Raw genomic sequence first — 26995 nt, forward strand, 5'->3', positions numbered from 1 at the left:
GCAGCCTCTGCAGTGCCCATTTGATCCCCGGTTCGATCCCCGGCCACAGGTGAGGGTCCCACATGGCGTGGCAGACCTCTCCTGCCGCATCTGCTGTTCCCCTCAGCAGTGTATTTCGTCAGTCTGCCTATTCTGTTCCCTGTTCTCTCTCTGGTGAATTCTCTCACCCTCCCGCGCTTCTGGCTGTACCCAGTGCTTGTATAAATAAATAAATAAATCTTTTTAAAAAATTAAAAAAAAAATCGATATTTCCCAAATATGTAAGGCAAATAAAATTCCGAAAAACACATGCTACCATAGTAAATTGCAAATATTTAAAAATGCAATAACTTCTGGCAGGCTAGTTAAATAATTTTGGGGTATCTGCTATGGGCAGTTAGTAACTAGAGGTGTTGTGTGTGTTTATAATATTGGCTTATATAGTTTGATTTTTTAAAATTGTGGTTTGTGCAGTCTGAGATTTCTATTTTTCATATACCTATAATTGGAAGAAAAAATTTGTGTACAGAATAGAATTTTTGGTTGATTGGAAATGACTGTTTTTATTTATTCTTACATAAGATAATGAAATGTCAAACTTTGCCATTGAACTTATATTAATAAATACTCTCAGAAATCTCATTATGGTTCTTTTTTGATTGAGGTAAGAATTTCTACAACTAACTACTTTTTCTTTTTATCTTAGGCCGCTCTTACTCTGTGTGTTCTCCAAGAATGCTTAATCAGTGTCTGGAGTCCTTGGTGCAGAAAGTTCAAAGTGGGGTGGTAATAAACTTTGAAAAAGCAGGACCAGATCCTTCCCCTGTAGAAGGTATTATTACACTATTCTTGCATATTTTCTAAAGTTGCTCTATCAATGATTTGATTGCAACTGAAAAATTATGATGACCTGACTTTAAAATTAACAATGCCAAATAATTAAGATGATGAAATTACAATTGGAGAGAGGGAAGATTAAATAGAAAAGTCAAGGTAGTGGTTCTGTTTTCTTTTTCAGTGATTGTTCATAGCCTGAAATTTTATAAGAGCCAAAACCCATTTCAAGCATTTATGAACTAACAACCTCATATTTCCTTTTTACTATTGTAATGCCTCTCTCAAGTTACATGTTTCTCCCATGTCCCTTATTTCACTTGCATTTTCAATCCAGTGTGTTTATTTAATTTCTTAACTTCATTTTTTTCCTCAGGATCAAACTGGTCAGAACCAAATGGTTTGTGTGATTGCAAAAGTGAGGAACCAGCCTTTGTCATTGAAGATTAATTCTTTTCATTCCATCCAAACCCATCTGGCTTTATTCGCATATATTCTGTGATCATGAACTATTACATATTAGCCAGAGGGTAAAAGGTGTTAAACTAGAACCAGTAGACATTTGGGTCCCTCTGCATTGTATGATGTAGCTTGTATCAAGAGTTAGAAAGTTATTAATGATACTTGGCAGAGGTAATCCACTAGAGTGGGTAATTGGGAGAAGAAAAAGGTCATTACAGATGTGGAAAAAAAACACAAAACAAAACCAGGTATCCTCAGAGGGAATTATAGAAAAAGAGCAGAAAGTGGTAAGATTATATAAATTGTATCAGGGTATTTGGATTTAAAAAAAAACCAAATATTTAATTCAATTGTTAGACATGAAATTACTTAAAATTGTCTTGTTTGACTTAGAATTAGACATTAAGTAAATGTTTAGTGTCTTGAACTGTTATTTTGCTAGAATTATTTTAAAGTGCATTGAATGTGAATTTGTATATTAAATTTTTTTGTTATTAGATTCTGTTATTGTTACTAGGTTTTGTTATTAGTTAAAATTTTTTAATACTCATTTAGCAATATTCGCATAGTATTTACAAGCCAACAGCAATGAAGAAGAAGGCAAATGGGTGTTTGCCCTTACCATCTGGTGGGAAAAAGATATCATTCATTAAACAAGTATTTACCATAAAGTGTGCTTTACATGCTCTGACTAGACAAACAAAGGATGCTGTTGGACCTCCTTTTAACTATCGAACTCTTAGATGGAATTTGCAGACTTTACTCTCTAGTGAATTTTAATCTAGTCTAAATGTTAAGCAGGCATGATAGTATTCTGCCATTTAAGAACATCTAGAATTGAACAAGTATTAGGATATTTTTGTTAAATAATAATAGATATAATTTTAACTTTTTATATATTTCATTCCATTAATGATGTATCCTTTCTTTGTCATAATTTCTTTACTATAGATGGGCAGCCAGATATATCAAGGCCTTTTGGATCTCAACCTTGGCATAGCTGTCACAAACTCATATATGTCAGACCAAATCCTAAAACTGGGGTTCCTATAGGTCATTGGCCTGTTCCAGAATCTTTTTGGCCAGATCAGAATTCTCCAACACTAGTAAGTACCACAGATACTGTGACTTTGTAACACTAATCTTTTAGCTTCTTTTTAGACTAATTTTAAGTACTGCTATCAGTTAAAAATATGGCTAATACATGGAATTAGGTGTTAAGGTGCTATACTAAGCTATTCTTTGCTTTAGTATACTATATTGTTAATTATGAAATAATAGAAAAAAGTCATCTGTTTCCTTTAAAACTAATACTATTCTTATGTTTTTATTATTGGCATCTGGGTACAGAATCATAGATATAATAAGTGTTTCTCCTTAGACTTTAAACATGATATAACATTAGGAGTTATCTCTGGGATACAATTTAGAATTTCACTGAAAACTTAGAAAATAATTTTTTTTTTTTAAAGATTGATTTATTTATTTATACAAGCACTGGGTACAGTCAGAAGTGTGGGAGGGTGAGAATTCACCAGAGCCAGAGCGGGGAGCAGAACAGGCAGAAGGACCGAAGTACACTGCTGAGGGGAGCAGCGGGCAGCTGGAGAGGTCTGCGCGCCATGTGGGACCCTCCTCTGGTGTCTGGGGATCGAACCGGCGCTGCAGAGGCTGCAGGCAGCTTCGCAACCCAGTGCTCAACCGCTGCGCCACCGGGGAGGCCCTGGAAAATAATTTTGATAGTTTTCCTGTTATCTTTTAGGATGTAGTCAGAAATTCATGTTGCCTTTCATAATTTTAGTTATATTCAGTGTTTTAAGTCTGAAGGTTTAAGGTAGAAAAGATTTTCTAGTCTTGTTTATATAAATTATTTTTAGAAACAGACTTTTTGAATGGCTGTCATGAATTATCAGTATTAACTATATAGTTCTTACAGTAATAGGGTAAATTTAGACAAATTAATGCTGATTCAGTCTTATTAATACCTTTTTTTTTGAGTAGTCATTTTTCTAGTTTGAAGCCTATTTTATCTGATATAAGTATGGCCGTCTCTGCCTTCTTTTGGGGTCCATTTACTTGTATAATTGTGTTCCAACCCTTTACTTTATAGTGTTTATAATTTATTTATTTGTTTGTTCATGCACTGGGTTCCAACCCTTTACTTTAAATCTATGTTTATCTTTAGCAGTTAGATATGTTTTTTGGAGACGGCAGAAGATTGGATCCAGCCTGCTACTCTGTCTTCTTTATTGATGAGTTTAGTTAATTTATGTTTATGGTGATTATTGATACATAGAAGCCTATAATTGTCATTGTGTTCATTGTTTTGTGGTTCTATTCATTACCTTGTTCTGTTTTTCCTGTTCATTCCTCTTTTGGTTTAGATTGTAAGGCTTCTTGTAATATTTCTTGGAGTGGGGGTTTAGTAGTAGTGGATTTCTGAAGATTTTGTTTGTCTGAGAAGGTCCCTATTTTTCCCTCATAGAGGAAGGAGAGCTTTTTGCAGGGCAAAGTTTTCTTGGCTGGCATTTTTGTCATGGAGTTAGTTGAATATCATTCCATTCTCTTCTTGCCCAGAGTGTTTCTTCTGAGAAATATGATGTCACCCTAATCAGTTTTCCTTTGTAGGTTATCTGTTTCTTTCCCCTTGTCAACTTCATTATTTTTTTCTTTGTAGTGGACTCTTGGAAGCTTTACCATCATGTGTCTTGCTGTAGTTTCCTCTCATTATGTTGATTTGGTATTCTTCTAGCTTTCTGTAAGTCTGTTTTCATATCCTTCTTCATATTTGGGAAGTTCTCTTTGATTATTTCCCTGAATAGTAGCTCATTTCCTTTTTCTCTCTCCTCACCTTTTGGGATTCTTATATTTCTTTTCCTCATGGTGTCAAATAGTTTTTGCAGTATTTCTTCTTTTCCCTTCCTGCTTTTTCTCTTACATCTTCAAGTGTTTTCACCACGGCAATTCTGAAGTTTTTATCTGTCAGGAAGAGATAGTCTCTTGTGTCAGTGTTGGGTTCTGGAGGCTGATTTTCTTTTTGTGGTGTATTGTTCCCATGAGAGTTTGCTTAACCACTTGTATTTTTCTTTCTTCCCATTGTTTGCTTTTGGCTTTGTGGTATGTATAGCGCCCCCATACTGGTACTGGTGGGCATGACTGTTGTGTTCTTGCTGGGGTGTGGATATGTCTGCCTAGTGCCTGGGCCTTTGTAGCTGGTGGTTAGACGTAGGGACTGAGGACTCCACAGTTCCCTTCAACTGGACCACTGGTGAGAGGCAGGACTGCCAGTTGCTCCTCCTAGGGCAATGGGGGCCACTGGAATTGGAGGGTTCCCACAATTGCTACCTGGGCATGAGTCTGCCAGATGGCTTATGTTAGTGGGCAGCACTTTCATGCGTTCCTACACAATGTCAGGGAATGCTGGGTCCGGTGGGGGTTTCCTACCTGGGCATGCTTCTGCTCTGGTAGATGCTGGTATGAGCTGTGATTTGCCCCAGGAGCCCCTGCCTGCCCAACCTCCACTACATAAAGTGGGATTCAGAGCCTCAGCCTGGGTTAGCCAAGAGTCCTATGTAGAACGCTACACTGCCAGGCACAATCTAGGGCCCAGTTCTTTGGGGATGCCTGCAAGGGGTGAATGGGATGTACTTCTGTGTTGAACTGCTAGGTCTTTCTTGAGAAAGCAGAAAGAAAGAAAATATAGAGGAGAAGAAGATACAAGAAAAAAATGAAAACAGAAAAAAAGGAGGAAAACAAGCCCCCCCCCCCAAAAAAAAAAAGGAAAGGAAAGGAGAGAAAAAGGGAGGAGAAAAAGGAGGAAAGGAAAAGAGAAAAAAAGAAAAATAATATAAAAGAGAGGACCGAAAAAAAAAAAAAAAGAAAGAAAAGAATTAAAGTTCAGGGACTCTTGGCTCCCAAGGAGCCTAGTGGTTGCTGTTTTTGCCTAGTCTACCAGTGGGGAGATCGCAGTAAAACTGAGTAGGATGTTCCCAGGGTCTGCTATCTCCTTTGAAGTTGTGACTCAGGAAAAAGAAAAGAAAGAAAATAAAAGGAAGAGTAACGGAAGGTAAAAGAATTGTGAAAAAAAAATAAAGACAAAACTTGCACCTTAGGGCTCTGTACCTTCTGAGGAGCTGCGACCAGTGTTGTGGCCCCGTTGTGGGATGCCAGAAGGCTGAGTGGTATGCACTTCTGAATTAATTGTTTAAGGCCCTCCCATATGCGGCTCAGGTGAGAAAGAAAAAAAAGTGGAAGTTTGCAGTTCAGGCTCTCTCTTTCTCCCGGGATGCCATGTGCAGGTGTTGGGGTCATGGTTTCTCACCTGGCGGAGAGGGGGTATCCAATAGTCTCTGAGGGTCTCCAATGTAAATGAGAATGTTGAGAGCCCCAGGCTGGGGCCCTGCTGGGATTTGGTGGCAGAGGCATCTGTGGCCAGTTAGGGTACCCTGCTCAGTGCTTCCAGGTACCTACAGGGAGTGGTATCTTTCTCCAGCATTTGATCTTCCTGGAGATGTCCTGATGTCCAGTTGGAAGAGTCTTGATTTTTCCAGGAGCTTGTAATAGTCCTTTATTTTTTTATAATTGTTTTTAGGAGAGAGATTGATTTTGGCCTGTATTTCACCATATTGTGGGCAGGGCTGTCAGTTTTTTCTAATCTGTGAGGACATTGTGAGATATCTTGTGGGAGAGCATAGCAGTAATTCTTTTTGGTACTACCTTTAGAAAATAAGAATTATATTTCAAAGATCATTAGGCAGTCTTTAGTAATGTTTCATGTAACTATCATTTTTGAATTAAAGTGAAGCCTTTTTGAAACCTTTCATATTTTGAGCTTATATTAACTGTTCAGATAACATAGCAGATAATACAGTAAATAATAGATTTTTTGGTGGAGGCCAGGTTCTAGAGGATTATCTTTTAACTTTTTCTCTTGGATCTCAGTATTTTCATCAAAAAAATAAAGTCTCATGAACTGATATCTATGTGTCAGATGCATGCAAGGCATGGGAACACAACAGGAATAAAAAACAGTTCTTACCTCTTGAATTTTTACCCCTCCAGAGGAAGGTCAGTTGTGTAAATATTAGTGTACTAACTAATGGAGGGACAGAGCAGAGCCCAGAGGAGGGACAGAGCAGAGCCCATATGTACCTATATGTGTGGGTACATAAATAGTGTCAGGGAAATAGTCTCTTAGAGATTGGTACTTGCCAATTCAGACTTTGAAACTTAATCTGTAGTATGCAAGGGAGAAAATAATAAAGCTGTGAAGGATAACATGAAACAGAAGCATGGAAGATGATTTCTTTGGGAAACTGCAAGTAGTTTGGCACTGGAACACAGCATCTACATGGCTGGTGGTTGAAAGGCAGATAGGGACCAGTTCATCAAGGATCGTCGTATATCTTTGTAAACCACATAAACTTTGAAACTTTGTTTTTAGGTGATTAACTGTTACTTTTACCAAATTTTCAATTAGGAAATTTATATAATTTATATTTCACAGTGAATGGGATTGATTAGAGTGAGCTGGCTAGTTAGGGAGACTAAATAAAAAACAAAACAGTTTTACTAGTTTAGTCTGAGAAATGAAAGCATGAATTAGAATGTAAGGAGTGGAAGATAAATTTCTAGAGAGATGAGAATTTAGTATTGATGGAACAATAACTAGATACTAAGCAACTGCCATGTATATATGTTCTAAGTGGTTTAGAATTTGTGTTTTTCATCCATATCATTGTGACAGTGAAATGTGGAGTAGAATAATAACCATCTAGGTTTTCAAAATAAGTTGTGTGGTTTGGGGTAGAAAAAATGAATTGGATGATAATGTGTCTGAGGGAGCTATAGAAGATTCAAATTAGTTCAGTAGACACTTGGATACATAAGAGACAGGAGAGAGATCTGGTACCAGCAATAGAGGATTTGGAGCCATCGGTGTATAGATATGAGACTAAGGGTTCTTTCTATGTGCTTTTCCAGTTTTGAGCCTTTCCCTGGGGTACTTACTCCTGTTGCTTATATACAGGTGCTTAACCTCTAGTCGTGAAGGTCAGTTGATATCTGGGTTTTGGCAATAGTGGGTAGCAGGTATTTCAGTGTCACAGCCTTACACTGCAAATAATAGCCTTGTCTATGAGGAGACACAGGTGGCCCAATCTGGTTCTTCCTCAGGGTTCTGGCTCCAGTTGTTCTGTATTTGTGCTCTTAGGCTCAAGTCAGTAATCATTACTCCACACCCCTTACTCCTTTATTTTCTCCAGTATTGCACCCTCTGTTCTGAATGCCAACTCTGCAACCTCTTATCTAGTACAGTACCTGGTCTCCCAAAACCAATGTGGTTATGTGCCCCTGTGTCAGCAACTGTATGGGGCCTCCATATGGCAGTCACTCCTCCCTCTCATAAGTTGTACTGCCCTGGGATCACTACAAACAATCCAGTTAAAGTTTTTCCTACCCCTTTCTACAGGACCACTGCTTCAGATATATGCTGTAGTTGTCCATTTACCTTTCAGGGATTATTGACTTTGCTGCAATTTCATTGTGAAATACACATAGGAGGCAAACCTGGTGTCTTCACTCTGCTGCCATTTGTTGGACTCTCCAAATGTAATATCTAGACTTCTTTCTGCTTATACAATTCCAAATTATTTCTTCACAGCTCATATTTCCTTCACCAACCTTCATGTGATGAGGAAGGACACTATTACAGGGAAAATAGAGTAGCGTGTCTTCTTTTTTTTCCTTTGAAGCATTGTTTTTTGTGCCTCTAGAATAGCTAGTCCAAAGCAGAGTGTATACACCACAGGGTTAACCAAAAGTCTACTAGCTTAAGGGAGGAAAACTCTAGAACTTCCATTTATATTTATTTCCTCCTATTTTTAAATATTCTTTTGGCATATATTTTATTATCTACCTATACATTAGTAATTTACACATAATTTATAAATAAATATTATATGTGCCCTAATATATAGCCAAAAACTTAACTAACCAAGGTTAGAAGCAATTTCTATACAATAGTATAAATTATACAGTTATATAGTAAAATTGCTACAAGTGAGGACTTATGGTTTCTATATATATTTTTCTTGAATGTAAAAATTATTACTTATTTCAAAATTGTGTATTTAACTTCTATTAAATATCATTTTGAGACCTAAAGATAATTTTATTTTGTATAGAATTTTAACTGTTTCATCTTTTTCTGTGACCATTGTATAATTTAACCATTACATTTTCAAGGATTTTCTGTTCACTTTTTAACAATGTGAATGGTATTTGCAGTAGTAAATTAAACTCTCACCAGCAAAACTGAGAAACTGAGTAAATTTTGGTAGAGAGAGACTGAAAATGAGTTTGTTTCTGGTATTTTGTGTAAGTAGTAATAGTAAGATTTTCTCCTCTAGCCACCTCGAACATCTCATCCTATAGTGAAGTTTTCCTGTACAGACTGTGAACCAATGGTTATTGACAAATTGCCTTTTGACAAATACGAGTTGGAACCTTCCCCACTGACTCAGTTTATCCTGGAAAGGAAATCTCCTCAAACATGTTGGCAGGTGAGCTGAGGAATTACATGATTTAAAAATTGAAATGAGATGTTTCTTAAAAAGTTAAATTGAGCCCCTCCCTGACCTGATTCTACTGGCCTGGGAGTCCCACTTTGTTTCTGTTCCTTTTCTCCTTAATAAACTTGCTTTCTCTAAATAAACAAAAAAAAAGGTTAAATTGAGTCATTTGTTTATATAACATTCTGCCAAAGTTATTAACACAGTCTTAACCACTCTTTTTAACAGGTATATGTGAGCAATAGTGCAAAATATAGCGAACTTGGTCATCCCTTTGGTTACTTGAAAGCCAGTACAGCATTGAACTGTGTCAACTTATTTGTGATGCCTTATAATTACCCAGTCCTCCTTCCCCTTTTAGGTAAGACAGTCTTGTCATATTCTCTTCTCTTTGACTCAGTATACATAGAAATATTCCTTAAAACAAACTTTTGGAACATCTCTGTAAATTTTGTCTTCTGGAAATTAATGAAAAAAAATTTAAGATTTATTTTATTTAGCATCCAAAAACTGGGGTATAGGCGATTAGGTGTGTGGTAGGGGAGGTGAGAGGATTCACCAGAGACAGAGTGGGGAATAGAACAGGCGGGTTGACTGATACATTGCTGAGGGGAGCAGTGGGCGAGACAGGAGAGGTCTGCTGCACTGTGTGGGTTAGCTCCCTGCCCAGCGATCGTACTTGTGCTGCATTGGTTGCAGATAGCTTCATAGTGCTGAGACTTAACCCCTTGTGCCACCAGGGAGGCCCCAGTGAAAATGTTTTTAATACTCTAAAATATTGAACGTGCCTAACAACCTGTTCATTTTTGTGGTAAATTAAGTCAGTGTCAAAACACCTTTGATTCTTATAAACATAATAAAAGTATTATGTTTTAAAATTTTTAATTTTCTAATTTTTCTACTGGTTGCATTTCTTATAGAATGGGTAATGCCAACTTTATATTTGGTAGAAACATATTTGTATTTTGTAGAAGCATGTTCATAAGAGATATAAGTGTATTGTCCAAGAATTTATGCTTTTTCATTTGACAGTTTTTCTTTTTAGTGGGAAAATTTGTTTTAAAATTTTTAATTTTTTGAGGAGTACTATTGGAGAAGACTCTTACCCTTCAGGATGGAGTCATATCAGATTTAAAAGTTATAGCTAAAATATTAGTTGGTATATTTTATAGAAAACATTGCATATACTTTATTTCCTCAAATTTCTACCATGTCCTGGTCTAGATAGGGTATAGATTGTCCTTATGTTTTTTCTGATTCTATCTTTATTATTACATGTAATTTTAGATCACAATTGGCATATTTTCATTTTTAAAATATTGCCGCTTTTAATTTTGTTAAAAATCTGTATCTGATGTTCTTCTCTTTTATAAATAAGAAAGCAGACATTAAAAATGGAACTTCTTTCATTGATTGATAGTTTGTTCACATTAAACATTTTTAGATGACTTGTTTAAAGTACATAAAGCAAAACCAACATTGAAGTGGAGACAGTCATTTGAAAGTTATTTGAAGACAATGCCTCCCTACTATCTTGGGGTAAGAATAATATTGTTAAAATAAAACTTGTTAATTAAAAAAAATTTAGTTAATTATAGCTATTATAAACCTAATATTTCTGGCTATTATAAATGTGATGAAAATTGAATGTATGAATGACCAGTAGAGATTTATTGGGAAAGAAAAGTTTCAGGAATTTGCAGAATAATAATAATGATGATGATGATCACAGGAACATGTATAATGTTTTTCTTTTTACTGTCTCTATGTCTCATTCCCTATGTGTGTATATACATTTGTATGTATATTTACAAAACCTTTTACCATCTTAGGCACTTTATATGTATTAACCTCATTTAATTTATACTATTTAGTTTATAATAATCCTAAAAGATAGAAATGGTTGTTACTCTATTTTATAGATGAGGAAACTAAGTCATAGAAAGATTAGTCTGTTTAGGGAGTCTGAATTTAGGATTTAGGCTTTTAACCTCAATTGCTGTAGTGCCCTTTTAAATTGCAGTTTTCTGACTGTGCAGTTGAGACCACAAGATCAGGAGGAGAGAAAAACAGTGGGGAGAAGACCATAATGGACTGTTGTGGAAGATTGGGTGCATTGGTGGTGGGTGTGGTGTTGAGGACATGCCTCTGAGGAGGTGTGACCATCTATGCCTCTGAATCATATACAACGTGATAAGCCAGTGTTTCCATAATTTAAAAAAAAAAGAAAAATTGCAGTTTTTTAATTTTTTCTCTTTTATGTGCACAAGATGTTTTTATTTTATTCCCCAAATCTCCAGAAACATACTTTTAAGTAGATAAGTATATATTCTCCTAGACCCATATATTTTTAGAATCACAAAATTTGTATTTCCTTAAAACCTAGAGCATTATGGGAGATAAAATCAATAACATATTTAAATACATTGTTTTATTAAAAGTAATTTCTTAAGGAAAAGAACTACACTAAAAGCAGTTTTAAACATTACTCTCACTGTTAATACAGGAATATTACAGCATTTGACTTAACTAATCTTTTTAAATGGTCCCTAATAAGACATTAATTTCTTAAGCTTTAAAGATCGTATTTCATAGTTGAGAGAAATTAGTTTTGTGTGTCTAGCACATAGTGCCTGCCATGTCAGTGAGAGAAAAGGGAGAAACACTTTGAATATGAACAGCTACATATGTTTATTCATTTTTGTTTCATAGCAACCTAGAGGATTTAGTCAAAGCAATGTGGATATTAAATATTAGCTGGCATTGGATACCAGTTTGACACCAGCACTTACATACTTTCTTATATGTCAGTGAATGGTTATCATCCTTTTTCTGACATATCCTAATCACATATGCCAGAGATTCCTGCTAGTGATATTTTTCATTACACAAAGTGATTTTCAGTTAGTCTATCTTAACAATTGAAAATTATTTCACTGTACCACATCCATAGTAAATACTATATACTTTTTGCCTCATTTTTATTTTTCCTTAATAGTTTATCTGTTTTGTCAGCTCATTTAATGATAGTAATTATGATTAACACCTACTGAATGCCTACTGTGTTCCAGGTGCTTTTATCAGTCCATTTCATGTATTAATTCATTTAATCCCATGATAACCCTATGAGGTATAGATCCTGTTACTATTTTACAAATGAGAAACTAAATCACAGTGGGGTTATATAACCTTGTCCAGAGTCAAAAAGCTAGTGAGTAATTGAGCCACAACCTACCCAGAGTTACCCAAATGGAGATGTTCTATCTTCCTTGACTCCTTTTCATTTTATATCTACCTCTGAAATGTGTCTTCTCCCCATTTCTTCCAAACTTACTGTTTCTTGTGATGCTAAGTAGTCCAGGAGTTCACTCTTTTTTGCTCTGGGTGGTTGGATTACAGACTTTAATCCTTTTGAAGTATTTCACACCTGTCTTCCATTGACAGAGATCATACTGAAATACAAATATGACTTTTACTTTCATTGAAGAAAAGGAGAATTTGGGGGAGAAGAAATTTTCAAAGTTGACTTAATGCATGTAGCCATGAATTTTTGACAATATTAAATTATTTTATATTTTCATATAGCCTTTGAAGAAAGCTGTTAGAATGATGGGAGCACCTAACTTAATAGCAGACAGTATGGAATATGGACTTAGTTACAGTGTCATTTCATACCTCAAAAAACTGAGTCAACAGGTAATGTTGAAAGAAAGAGCAAGCCATCTAGTATTTTGAATGATTTTGACTAATTTCTTGATGGTTCTACGGGAGTTCTACTATATTAATACATTATGTCTTAAAAACATATGTAGCAACATAATTCTGTATTAAGTATGTGCTATGCTAAATTTTAAAATGTTAATCTCAAATAATTTCTGTTTTATGAAAATGGCTTCATTAACGTGACCCTAGACTTCCTTTATGTGATTATTATTTCACTTTTGAAAAATTTATGTTAGAGTTCTTTTTCTTAAATGAAATTTCAGTTTCTTTTGCCTTATATTTTAAAATATCTAGATTTTTTCTTTCAAAATGGGGGTTTCTTTTAAACAAATAATTGTATAAACACTGGGGCACAAGTCACATTGAAAGATACTATAATGACGCAGTATATTGTTTGCCAATTTACTCATGTAGTATGAAATACATTAATTTTTTATTACTTTTGTTATCTCCACCTTAACTGCTAATTAAAATGCAAATTGAAGAGTAAAAATACTGCTATTTTCTTTCCAGTGAAAAACTGCATTTCTATTTGCTGTAGTTCTTCATGTATAGTTCGGTGCTATTGATACATACTAAGTAAATATTGATTATTACAATTTTATATCACCTCTGATACAGAAGTATGTATTTTCATTTAGAATGCATTTACATTGCATGGTTTTAAGTGTAGATGGTATTAATATAATAAATTGAAATTGTGTTTATTTACCCTGCTCCAAAGAGTTACAGTTGTAATGATTTAAAATCTACAGTCATTATTGTTAAAACTACATTCACTTCACCAACTACTTGACGTAAACTATGCCACTTGTTTGTAGTTTATGGAAGATCAAAGCTATTTGTATTTATCAATTTAGAGTATGTCAAGACAACTTGTTTATTTTTACTTCAGGCCAAAATAGAATCTGATCGAGTCATTGGATCTGTTGGCAAAAAAGTAGTACAGGAAACTGGAATTAAAGTCCGAAGCCGATCACATGGTTTATCAATGGCATATAGGAAAGATTTTCAACAACTGCTCCAGGGAATTTCAGAGGATGTTCCTCACAGACTGCTAGACCTTAATATGAAAGAGTACACTGGGTTCCAAGTGGCATTGCTGAATAAGGTAATAGTTGAATGAATTTGGTACTGCTCTTGTTATATTCTTTTGTATTATTGAATAAATCAAATATTCTATTATCTGATAGTTAATTTGTCTAAACTTTAAGAAGTACTACTGTATATACCTTTAAAGAATAATTATCATTATAAAGTATCATTGAGTCATTGAATTTTAGAGTCACTGACTATAACAAAATCTTGATAACTGGATGGAATTTAAGATTATTTGGTGAGCTTATCAGTTTTTCATCTTTTGGTTTTTAAAACAATATTATTAAGATTGCCTCTTTAGTTTTTTGGTTTTTTTTTAAGATTTATTTATTTATGCATACAAGAGCTGGGGTACAGGCCAGCGGTGTTGGGGATGAGAGGATTTACCAGAGACAGAGTGAGAAATAGAACAGGCAGATTGACTGAAGTACACTGCTGAGGGGAGCAGCAGGCGAGACAGGAGAGGTCTGTGTTGCTCCCTGGCTGGCCGGGGATTGAACTCGTGCTGCAGAGGCTGTGGATTGCTTCATAGTGCGGTGCTTAACCCCTTGCGCCACCCGGGAGGCCCTAAGTCTTTACTTTTTAAGCTAACTAGTTAACTTCTATATTATATTTTCAAATCTAATCTGTAGAATAGACATTTTAGTCTCTTAGTACTATGTTTGAAGTAAGTTTTGTCCTTGACTGTTTTTTAATAGGACTTGAAGCCACAGACATTTAGGAATGCATATGACATCCCGAGACGGAATCTTTTGGATCACTTAACAAGAATGAGATCTAATCTTTTGAAAACCACCCGCAGATTCCTTAAGGGACAGGATGAAGGTTAGATTTTGGTCTTAATGTTGATATTTTTTGTATGTGTGGAATTTTTCCTTTAAATTGAAAAAAAACATAGTATGGTAATATAAACTTTAAAGAATTGTTACAATAATTCAGTACAGTAATTAAATTATTATAGCAAAAAAGTGAGTCATCCCTATTTCCCTGTATTTCTTTCTGCTGTCACTATTGCCCAAAATTTAACTTGTGTTAATAGTTTAGTTTCTTATTTTCTTTTCTTAAATTCATATACACACACACAGTTGTTTTCTCGTGATATGATGGTTAACTCTGGATGGCTAGTACATGTCATAATATTTCCTTCAATTAATTCATGGCAACAAGTCAAGTCAAATGAGAATTTAACCTTTTGCCATCTCTGATATAAGCATCCCAACTACAGCTTTATGTAAAAAGAATTATCTATGTGGTTTCTCTTTTCTCTAAGTTCTGTTATAATTAAGTTCCATGTCTTTGGAATAGACTAGAAGAGACATTCCTTTGCGTGGTAAAGTTGTGCATATTGCTTATTCTATGCAATGAGGTGATCTGCAATTTTTTTGTTTTATTTAAAAAGTTAAAAATTAAAAAAAAAATTATTATAAAAATTTTAAACACTATGTCATAGTATTTGTAGTAACAACAGTATATAATTAAAAAACACTGCCTAGAATAGTACCAGGTAGCATTCATATATAAGAAGGCATTGTTTGATAACTACTTAGGGTATGGTTTTAGTGAGGTTAACGTTTGTTGCTCTATTCTGTTTGAAAAGATCAAGTGCACAGTGTTCCTATAGCACAAATGGGGAATTACCAGGAATACCTCAAGCAAGTACCTTCTCCATTGAGAGAACTTGACCCTGATCAGCCTCGAAGGTTGCATACATTTGGTAACCCCTTTAAACTGGATAAAAAGGTAAATTTGAAATGTTCATTATTTAGTTTGTGCTTGGCTCTGTGAATATAATATTTCTTAATTTAACTAAAGTAAGCTGAAACTAGTTTACTAGTAGTGTCTAATAAATGTCAATGTAGTTAAAATAGTTGCTTTAATGGAAACTGGAGTTGTACCATTTACATACTGTATATGTCAAGGGGAACTCCTTGTTTGTTACAGGGTATGATGATAGATGAAGCAGATGAATTTGTAGCTGGACCTCAGAACAAACATAAACGACCTGGAGAACCAAATATGCAAGGGATCCCTAAAAGACGCCGCTGTATGTCTCCATTACTAAGGGGAAGACAACAGAATCCAGTTGTGAACAACCATATTGGAGGAAAAGGACCACCTGTACCTTTGACTCAAGCACAGCCAGATCTTATTAAACCCCTTCCTCTTCATAAAAGTAAGAATTTTTTTAAAGCATTATTTACTGCTCTTTGGTTCATTGGGGAAGAACTTTTTTAGACTTTTTTTAGGGAAGATTACAGAAAAAAATTAACAAAGTACAAGGGTATCTAGAGAAGATATCTGTTTATTCTAAATTAACGTGTAGTCATTTTTGTATGTCTTAGTGAATGTTGAACATTTAATATATTCATTATGCTTTATTAGTAGTATCATGATCTCAAATGTCATTTATAAATCCTAAGTATTTCAGAATAACATTTTTTAAAAGAGAATTATCAATGTTCATTTCAGTTAAATTCAACAATAGCTATTAAATATATTTAAGCTATTTTGGACAATGCTAGGCAATGAGGTATAGCAGTGAACAAGACAATAGTGATCTCTCTCTTCATTTACAGTGAGTAAAGGAAGAAAGTCATTTAGATTTTCGTTGTAAGTGTGATGAAGTAAGTTGGAAGCAGTTGGCAAAAGGATTTAACTTAGGCACTTGACTGAGGAGGTCTTTTTTAAGCCAACACTTGAAGGATAGATGGGCATTAGTTAACTAAAACTATGCATTTACTTAATGCTCGAGTAGTAGTCTAAGAAGAATATATGCAAAGGTGTAGGGTAAATACAAGGGTGTTAGGGAGCCAGAGATTTTTAGTATAGCAAAGGTATAGGGAATGAAGTAAGAACTAAAAGGTAAATGGAGATAGATCATGGAGAGCTGTGAAAGCCATTGTAAAGATCCTACACTTCATTCTAAGGACAGTGAGAATCTATTGAAAAATTTTAAAGAGGTAGTGAGTTTATTTGATTAGCATTTTATGAAGACCAGACTGTGTAGAATATTATCAGGGAAGAACAGGAATGGACATAAGGAACCCTTCATTAATGGATTCATTAATTATACTTAGTGGAGAGAAAACATATACCTCTTGTTGGACTTTTGCAATACTGCCTCTGAAGTTGTCTTACCAGCACACCTCCAAAAAAAGTTAAACGTCAATCCTATCAGCCCTCTAAAAAATGCAAGGGCCCAAGAAACATGTTAAATAACAAAATAAATACTACACTTAGCACAATCCAGATCATGGGAAATTCAACAGAACACAAGAATTGTGTGTGATTGGGGGCGGGTATATGTGTTTTTCCAGAAAAAATAATGCATGTTAAAGAGATACAGAATGATTTTATAAATTATAAGGTAGTTAAAACATATAAACCAACTTCAGTATACAGGCCTCATTTGAACCCTAAATTAAAATCAAAATTCAGCTGCTTTTTCACAAACAGAAGATATACATGATAATTGCAGATTCTGGACACTGACTGGCCTATCTGATATTAATTATCATGGATGCACAGAAACCAGTAAGGAAACTCAGGGGAGAGTGATCCAGCAGTGGAGTTATGAGGAGAGGATGTATTTGAGATAGATAGGCAAAGAATTTGGTCATGACTAGATGTTGGAACCAGGGCAAAGGAGGAATTGGGCTTCTATCTTGAAAGACACTGGGTAGATAATGGTGTTAGGGACAGAATGGGAAGAAGAGATGATGAGTGAGTTTAGAAGTGCCTGTCAGATAGCCAACTTCTAGCTTAAGAAGGTGGGTATTCTGTTTGGAACTAAGGAGAAGAGGAGTAAGCTAAAGAGATGGTATGGGAGGCAGCTTAACCCCCACTGGAGTGAATAAACTCCACTTAGGGGAAAAAATGAGAAGAAAAAAAGATCCTAAAACAGAACCTTCAAAGTATCAAAGAGGAGAACTAAGGTTAAGTAAAAGAGATTGACAAGGAGGAACTTAAGAAACAAACAACAGGGACAAATTTAGTGTAATGGAAGCTAATAAAGGAAAAGAGAAATTGGTTGGTGGTCTCAAATACTTATTAAATGATCAGTTGAAAAGATTGGAAAAATACTGTTGGTTGTTACTATCTTAGCAAGAACAAGTTTGGGTGGAGTAAAGGGGATACAAGACTCAACAAGTGAAATGAGGAGTTAAAGATGAGGAAACAGAAATAATAAGTGTAAACAACCAGATTGAGTATAAATGTGATGGCTAAATGAGAAAAGAGGTCATGGGATTGAAAATGGTGCTTTTGCTTTGTTTTTAAAATGATAGAGTTCCACATATTTAAATACTGGTTTGACAGAATCAGTTGACAGGGGTGGCTAAAGAAAGAAGCTGAGAGAAAGCGTAGAGAGCACAAAATTAGAGAAAGCAGAAGGGAATGGTCCAGAGCCCAGTTGAAAGAGTGCTTCGTCCATAGAAGCAAAATGGTAGTATGTATAAATTTGATGGTGGGAAACAGGAAGCTCTTTTTCCATGGCTTTGCTTTTCTTTCCTCTGCTGAAAGAGAAGATTGGGGAAGTGGGGAAAGCTTAAATGATCTTTCGTGGGATTGGGAGACAAGGTAAAAGATTGCTAGGATGTGCCAAGATCCAGGTACAGATGGTGATTGTGACCACTTTTCAGAGTTGAGTCATTTTTCTTCAGTAGTGTTCCTTATTCTAGATGCATGTCTAGAACAAGCAAATAGGTAAGATCATCAACTTTGGGGTTTTGCCTGGCAGGTATCATGGAGGATAATAGAATGAGATATTCTAAACACTGGTAAAAAGTGATACATTATGGGATATAAATTGGATTGATAAAGTATTTAGAAGAGCTCTGATTAATAGGAAGCAGGAAGTGGAGGAGTTGTTGAGATAAAAATCTGAGTTAAATGGCAACAGCAGGAATACTGCAAAGGTTATACCCCAAAGGATTTTACCCTGCTGTCTGTGAATCTGTGTCTGTCTTGAAAGGCAAACTTGTAGGTAAAAAAATTCTTTGGAAATGGAAATTAAGGTTTTGGGGAGGCCAAAGTTGTGGCAAGTGATCTGCTTAGATATTGAAGTACTATATAACACTCAATTTTAATGTGTATATCAATCATGTGGCGGTCTAGTTAAAATACAGATTATAATTCATTCAGTTTGGGAGTGGAGCTTAAAGTAAGCATTTCTAGCAAGCTTTCTGATGGTGCTAATGCTGCTTGTCCACAGACCACACTTATGTTAGTAACAAGATAGAGTGATGTTCTGAAGGGCATGGAATTGGGGGGAAGCCTATGAGCCAGGTGCCAGACATCCAGGGCCATGGAGGTGTGTTGAGGAGAGAGGATGATTGGAGTGGTATATTTGAGCCCCAGTACAACAACTCAGGCAGGAGTTGTAGAAAATACTCACTTAAGTTTGAAAATTATGGAATAGGATTTAGGAGGGAGTCAGAAGTTCAAGGCATTTTTGTGGGAATGAGTTTACATTTTTAGACACTAAAAGCAGAAAGGAATTCAGTTTATGTCCTGGAGGTTTGGTAAGCAATCAGGGAATGCAGAATTCAGAAGCTTTCTTTGGGGAACAAGTGTAATGTTAAGTACATGGTTGTAAGCTTTTGAGTCTAATAGCCTGATGGACTGAAGTGGGCAGTGGATCCCTTTGCATTACTCGTATGAAGACTAGAGAGATGGTTATACGAAAAGGGTATACTGTGAAAAGACCTGTTTGGTAGTATGTTCCCTGCAGAATGTTAAACAGTTTAAATATACTGTATTTAGCTTTCCCTCTAAATGGTAATAGGTGTATAAGGTAGAAGTAGTTGGAATGAACTAGGCCTCTCCAAGGAAAAAATTACCACAAAAATCTTGATTATATGTCTCTGAAACATTAAAAACTTACTTTCCCAATAAAATTTCATAGAATAAAATAGAGAGATAAAAGACATTTGAAATTGGCTTTTATTTTTCCTTCCCCTGAAATCTAAAATTGTATGGATTTTGTAAATATTGTGACTATTTCACATTGAACTCCACCATATCTTTAGCACAGCAGAGAACCATATCACAGGGGATGAATTGTGATTTGCTGTAATAGTTGTTGTTTTCTCTACTGTGTGCTTAAAAATTATCTCTTATCATGTACTTTGTCTTTGTTTTTAGTTTCAGAAGCCACTAATGATTCAACAATGGATGATGTCGTTGAAAATCATGTTGCAGACCAACTTTCATCAGATATTACACCAAATGCTATGGATACTGAGTTTTCAGCATCATCTTCTGCCAGTTTACTGGAACGACCGACCAATCATACAGAGGCTCTTGGTCATGACCATTTAGGAACTAATGACCTCTCTGTTGGTGGATTTTTAGAAAATCATGAGGAGTCAAGGGATAAAGAACAATGTCCTGAAGAGAATATACCAGCATCTTCACTCAACAAAGGAAAGAAATTGATGCATTGCAGAAGTCATGAAGAGATCAACACTGAATTAAAAGCACAAATAATGAAAGAGATCCGAAAACCAGGAAGAAGTATGTATAATTAGAGACTAGTCTTAGATCTGATTTTTGTCTATGCTCAAAAACTTAGTCAAATTAACAGACAACATAGATCTGATTCTAGATCAGTCTTAAAACACGTGTGAGTTGTGTGTGATTTCTTTATTCAGCTGACAAATACTTTATATCTGTTATTTCCAAACTACTGTGTCTAGTTTTAAGAGGAGGGACTGAGAGCAGAGAGGAATACACAGATAAATTACACATCGTTCCTTTCATGATGGGAACCAAAAGTTTTAAGTATTCTTCTAACTAGCAACTGGGATTTTACCATAGCAGGTAACCCCAAAAGACATAAATATTACGTGATTTCATGTCTGTAAAGTTCTTGGCATAGTGCTACCACTGTGTTTAAGACTTAAGCTATGACAGTGAGTAGGGATGCGTATAGGTTAAAAAACCTACGAGAGCTCTCTATTATATGAATACAAAAGTACATTGAGGGGTAAAATTGTAGCATTCATTCAGAGAATGTTGACAGATTAACTGTTAGAATAATGTAATGACCCGTGGGTCCAGACCTGGGTGGTAGAATTCAGTCCTTATGATTTAGAAAGGTAAGTCCTACATGGTAGTGCCTGATAGAGTTTTATGTGAAAATTTAAAGTTGAAACAATACTTTTAACCTGTTTTCTCCTCATAAAAGTGGTTTTTTGTAAAGGCTACTTATTTTTCAGTGGCACTCCAAAAAAACTGTTTACTCATCCTTAACCTTTATGTTTGATACTTTAATGGGAATTTTTATCATAAAAGTAGTGTTGATAAGTTATCTTTGTTGATGTGAAATGAAATGTATGTAATATAAATCTCTAATAAGTAGCAAAATTTTACGTAGAATGTTTTTTGTTTTCATCACTTCTTAATATAGTAAAATGTAATAGAAAAATACTGAATAAGAGTGCAAAGAAAAACCAGTTAATTTCTCTTTTTACTTCTCTTGTTTAAGAATATGAAAGGATCTTCACTTTATTGAAGCATGTGCAAGGCAGTTTACAAACAAGACTAATATTTTTACAAAATGTCATTAAAGAAGCATCAAGGTAAATAATCTATTGCACATTATGAATTGATGTTGAAATGAGTTCCCAATTTATATAGTCAGTAATTTTAATAGTATTTATTTTGTACTTGTGTTGTTATCTATCTGTTATGTATATGACACACCATGAGTATATAAGTACTCCTCTTTTTTTAGTTTACTGAAAGAAGGTAACTTAAAAAAGCAGTCACACATAGAGTCTCCATTTCTTTCTACAAATTACTAGATACTGGCCTAGTTCTCATTTTATCTTACTCTGGCTTTTTGTTGTTTTTTAATATGTTACAGCCATTAATTTTTCTCCTTTGAATATTTGAACTACAGTTAACATTAATCAATGATTAGAAATAACCTTGAAAGGCAATATTTGAATGCAGTTTATTTGTACATTATGTGGGAAAACAAATTAAGGAACCAGAGTTGGACAGAAGAACCTTACTCTGATTGCTTCAGTAGCCTGGGATTATGTATTTTAGTGCAAGGAATGTGGGTCAAGATTATAAATGCTATCAACAAAAGGCAATTATCTGGAAAGCATAGTTATGTGAGTTTAGTGAGTACAAAAGCACTTTTTACTTTTTTTCTTCAAGACTTACAGAATTTTTATATTTAAGGAAACTTAGGGTTTTTGTTTATTTAATTTTTTTTTTTTTAAAGATTTATTTATTTATTTATACAAGCACTTGGCTACAGTCAAAAGCACGGGAGGGTGAGAGAATTCACCAGAGCCAGAGTGGGGAGCAGAACAGGCAGAAGGACCGAAGTACACTGCTGAGGGGAGCAGCAGGCGTGGCAGGAGAGGTCTGTGGACCATGTGGGACCCTCCTGGCTGCCAGTGATCGAGCTGGCGCTGCAGAGGCTGTGGGCAGCTTCGCAGCCCAGCGCTCAACCATTGCTCCACCGGGGAGGCCCGAAACTTAGGGTTTTTAATCTCATCTGACCCTCCAAATGGAAATATACCCACTCTTTTCAGTTCTCTAGCTCATTCCAGGTACACATAAAAGCTTTTTTAAAAAAATCAGAGCAGTTAATTTGACTATTATTTGTTGAGTTCCAGAATATAGCCTACTTTGAAGGTTTAAGATAAGAACATAACTTTTCATTTTATTTTCAGTATTTAACCTGTTCTGCTTTTTATGTGTATTTTGTCAGCCCATAACTTCATCATGGAAATAGCTATATTCCTGGTACCTGCACTCCACTTCTGCCACCTTTTAAAGAGTTGTGGATATGCACATTAATTTATTAAGTAGAGATTAAAGAGGTATAGATTGGATTCTAAGACCCATCAACAGTGTTTATACTTATGTAAATGAATGCAATTTTATTCTACTATGTTACAAATTTTTTAAACTACTAGTTGATTTTTAACTGTGTGTTACCTCTTTATGCTACAGATGTCTTTATCTTTGATTGGCTAGCTATCAAGTTGTAGTAGTAGAACACCATAGTTTTTGAACGCTATTGTCCACTTTTAATTTCTTCTTCCATTTTGGTGGGGGCTTATATCCATACTTTGTTCAACATTTTTAAAGAGCCTAAGAAGAAGCTGTTGGAGTCTTTGCTTTGGGACCCCAGATTTTGCTAGAGTATTTGTGACCTTTGTATGTATTAGGTATTTCTTTTTCTTTTTTGGAAGGAAAAACTTTTGTTCTATTATTCCTGGATTACTTGTTTTAGGAACATACTCTAATACTGCTTTGATAAAGTTATTTGCTAATCTTTATATATCAAAGTTGTTGACTTCATTTTCATTTCAGTTCGGAAAATCTTCCAAAAGAGTTTATCTCTTTTCTAAAAACAGAATTATATTAATATATAACTATCCATTGAAAAGAAATTGAGAGTACTATTACTTATTTTCATACAGGTTTAAAAAACGAATGCTAATAGAACAACTGGAGAACTTCTTGGATGAAATTCATCGAAGAGCCAATCAGATCAACCATATTAATAGCAATTAAAAGAGAACAGAATGTGGCCACTTATTTCACTATCTTCTCCAAATACAAAGTAAATACAAGACTGTTGTGATCTTGCATTCATTTTTTGACATGCATTGTTGGCTATTTGAAATACTGAGATCAAGTCTACAGATTCCCATCATTTTACAGTGACCTTTACTTCATTTTGGTTTATTTTTGTAATGTGAAAAATATCACTCTAAAAAACATTTTTATTTAACAAACTAAAAATATTCCTCCAAATCTCTTGCTTGTCATTGACTCTTGCGTGTCAATTTCCCTCAGGTTCTATTTTCTTAAACCAACCTTTAAAATTGTCACCTCTGTTAAGGTTGAACTTTGCCAAAAAAAAAAACCAATAAAAAGAAGTTACTTTGTAATTTTTGGGGAAAAAAGCACATACATTAAAACTAGGTAATGTTTTGTATATACAGTTATTTTGGATATATTATTGTAAGTTGTACAAATGTATTTTGAAGAATATTTAAGAAAAGCACTTTTGTTATTCCATCAATAAATGCTCTATTTTACTCTTGTGTGGTTTAGGAAATAATCACATTTAAAATAATCATTTAAAACCACCTTAAGATAATGGAATTTTAAAGGCCTTGCTTTTTAAAGCATTGGAAAAATACACCACTTGAAATTCATATTTGTTAAACTTATCTGTAATTACATGTTACATAATCTGCATTGTCTTTTCGCTATATGTTCTTAGCTTTTGTTGGCCACACCATACTCTCACATCTGCCTAGGTAATGGAAAACGACAGTATCTGTGGCAGAGAGACAACCAACTCTTAAAACTGTTTAAAAAGCAGACACTTTTGAACGTTACTGGTTTCCTTACTTTACTTCAGTTCCTTTTCCCTTCTCGTTAGGACTGTGGATGGCACAAAGTTGAAGCTCTTACTTAGGGAGTGGTAAGTTTGGGTACACCACATACTCTGAAATGTCTCTCCTTGAGCGGCTTGATGCCATGCTTACAAAAGGCCCACAACATATTGGGGGTTCAAAGGGGATCTCTTTATTCTGCTCTGCTAGTCTCATACTTACAAACTCTTCATTTTATTTAGAAACTAAATGGAAAGAAAATGTATTTAAGATGACTTTGTTCATTTTGCTTTCCTGCTAAGTTACCCAGGAAAAGGAAAAACTGGCATCATTTATTTCCCGCCCTTAGCCCAAAATGACCTCACATGTCCTAACTGAGGACCTACTTTACCATTCATAGATCACTGCTGTGCCTTGTATTATTGAGGAGTGACCAGAAGAGAAGCGTAGATTATTTAGATGAAAAGAGGCAAATTGATTTATAAAATCATAATAAAATTGAAGTATGTTTAAGTTCATAATATTTGAAAAATCACATACCCTTTTTACAAGTTAGCATAACATTTTTTTAAATTTCAAGGGTATAACGAATGGTAACTTTTTGTGAAGAAAAGCATACATGGAGGTTGAAAGCATGCTCAAGATCTGTTAATGTAGTCTAGGGGATTTGATACTCTTCCAATGCTGAACAGACAAACCCTGTCAAGAAAAAGAATCATCTCATGTGATGTTATATAGTATTTTCATATGCAATTCTTTAAACCTTTTTTACCTCTACAAAATATCTTTAAGTAAAGCAGGATGTCATTTAATAGATGGAATTGTTAAGATAATTATTTACAGTTACATTGCTAAATTCAGTAAGAGCTACAAAAAATCCAGAATATATTGTCGGGTCTTAAATGATACATATTTAGATTTTGAGATGAATAGTCAAGAAAGAGATTCAGTCTAATCCAATATTTAACAGTTTTCCCTATCAGAATGTTCTTATTTCCATTTCACAGTTGCTCATGAGGCAATGCTGTTTTATACCCTTAACCTTTAATACAATTTTTTGCAGTGAACCCTGGGGGACTTGGGAAGAAGTAATTCATTCAGTTTCCTCTCTGTCCCTAATTTCTCTGCTTCCATACAATACACTATCATCCCAAAACCTACTCACCAAGTTTGAAACCCATTGAAACTCAAGTGTAACACCCTGTGTCTTGCAGGTTTTTTACATTTAGAAAAAATGGGCATATTAGTGAGATACTGTAGCATTTTTATAAACAAAGGAGAAGGGGAGAGTCCTTTGAGGGGGAGATCACCATGTCTTTTAGGCACTTTAGATCAATGGATGACTTTACGCTGGACAAATGTCCAACAATTTAATCTTGAGGTAAGATTTTTTTCCTTAGTTTTCCTGTATGTCCCTTTTGTTAATTGATTAGGTCATTATTTTACCCTTATCAGTAAGATGTGTCATTTTGGTGTACTGAAGGTTGAGACTGGTTTCTACCTCTTCAATACCCCTGTCACCAGAAGAGTAACCACTTTGCCTTGTGCAATATGGGCAAGCACCTCCTGGAAAATGAGATAAATAAATTGATAAGGACTATTTACATACACTGGTTTTGGTTAGCCTTACATGTTCTGTATACTAAGGCAGATCAGAAAACTCTTACTGAAATAGTGGTGTGTCCTTAACTAATTCAAAGATTTTATATCATATTTATGCAATTAAATTCCAGAAAAAATTATTCTCTTTCAACTGTCATCAGTATTGATGACAGCTTTTGGCATTGACCTTTCTGTTTAGTTCTGTCTCTGTTTCTTGAAGGAGAAGATTCCATCTTTCATTTTTGACATACATCCTTCCTAAGAGAGGGCTCTCTGTTGAAAGTTCTGTTCTAAAAGTGACATATTTAATAAATACGGGGTTGAGATAATGGTGAAATACTAGGAGGGTGTACTCTGTTGAAGGATTTTTCTCCCAAAATAATCTCAAACTAGATTATTTCCTAGTGAATGGTTATCGTCATCCTTTTTGTCAAGTGTTCCTTTGATTTCTAGCACGTTACAGCAGTATGCAAATGATTCTCAGATAAAATGATGTTGACAGTATTTCTTTAACAATTTGTGTAAAGCCTATGAGTAATTATCATTATTCTAACTTTTGACTTTTTTCTCTCCATAAATAAAAATAATGCCTGACATTTAGTTAAAGTAGATCCACTTTTGCTTGATTTTGTTAGTCTTGTTTCATCCTATCTCTTTTCAACACATTGTTTAGACTTGCCAACAACTCTTTACTGAGAATCTCTTTTTTAGCCTGATAAATAGTTTTCCAGGGGCATGGGTGAGGGGAGATTAGAAATAATTTCAATACTTAGTTCAATGTTGAATAGTTAGTTAAATGTTGACCTTTAAAGGACTTAATGTTTGTCCTTTTATGCTAAGGCTGTGCCTGTACCGTTCTATCTTTGGATTAAGATGAGGTTCTGTGACTTCAGAGTACTAGGGCAAACATTTGGTATTTGTGTAACTTCAAGCTTGAAAAAGAACAGAAATTTAGGCATTCACTAGAACACCAGTGAGGGAACTACTTGGATACTCCAGTGGCCTAAAGAAACTTTTCTTACCCTAAAATGACAAGAAAGCTAGGCAACATCTGAAAAACAAGCCAAGGCTTAATCTGATGATACTTCCATCTCCCCAGAAATAGAAAACAATTAAAAACAAAACTGCTTCAACTATAAATGAGCTGAGAGGAAGGGAAGGCAACAAGACATGGAGAATATTAGTAGCCTTTGTTGTTCATGAAATATCCCTCTTAGGATATACAGCACAGGAACTGAGATACTCCTGAGCCATCATAGAAACTAGCTAGCAGGAATGCTTGGTTTAGACTGCCATGAACAAATGAGCATTTGTTGTAAGAGAGATGCTCATAAATATTTAATTTAT

The 26995-nt window shown here is 34.8% G+C and overlaps 1 protein-coding gene across 4 annotated transcripts in view; it reads left to right on the forward strand.

Moving 5' to 3' along the window:
• INTS6 (integrator complex subunit 6) overlaps nt 1-23743 on the forward strand; it is an 82731-nt gene extending 58988 nt beyond the window's left edge. For all 4 annotated transcript variants that reach the window (XM_037527263.1, XM_037527262.2, XM_054701667.1 and 1 more), the window contains 13 exons: nt 686-811; nt 2227-2381; nt 8685-8837; nt 9075-9207; nt 10291-10385; nt 12432-12542; nt 13465-13680; nt 14366-14492; nt 15265-15407; nt 15609-15840; nt 19812-20183; nt 21157-21250; nt 23120-23743. In XM_037527263.1, the coding sequence (XP_037383160.1) occupies nt 686-811; nt 2227-2381; nt 8685-8837; nt 9075-9207; nt 10291-10385; nt 12432-12542; nt 13465-13680; nt 14366-14492; nt 15265-15407; nt 15609-15840; nt 19812-20183; nt 21157-21250; nt 23120-23213 (2051 nt within the window). In that variant the 3' untranslated portion in view covers nt 23214-23743. The remainder of the gene's footprint in view (nt 1-685; nt 812-2226; nt 2382-8684; nt 8838-9074; nt 9208-10290; nt 10386-12431; nt 12543-13464; nt 13681-14365; nt 14493-15264; nt 15408-15608; nt 15841-19811; nt 20184-21156; nt 21251-23119) is intronic.
• Nucleotides 23744-26995: the final 3252 nt, after the last annotated feature.

Source organism: Talpa occidentalis, unplaced genomic scaffold (genome assembly GCF_014898055.3).
Source record: "Talpa occidentalis isolate TD23 unplaced genomic scaffold, MPIMG_talOcc4v2.1 talOcc4.5, whole genome shotgun sequence".
NCBI lineage: Eukaryota > Metazoa > Chordata > Mammalia > Eulipotyphla > Talpidae > Talpa > Talpa occidentalis.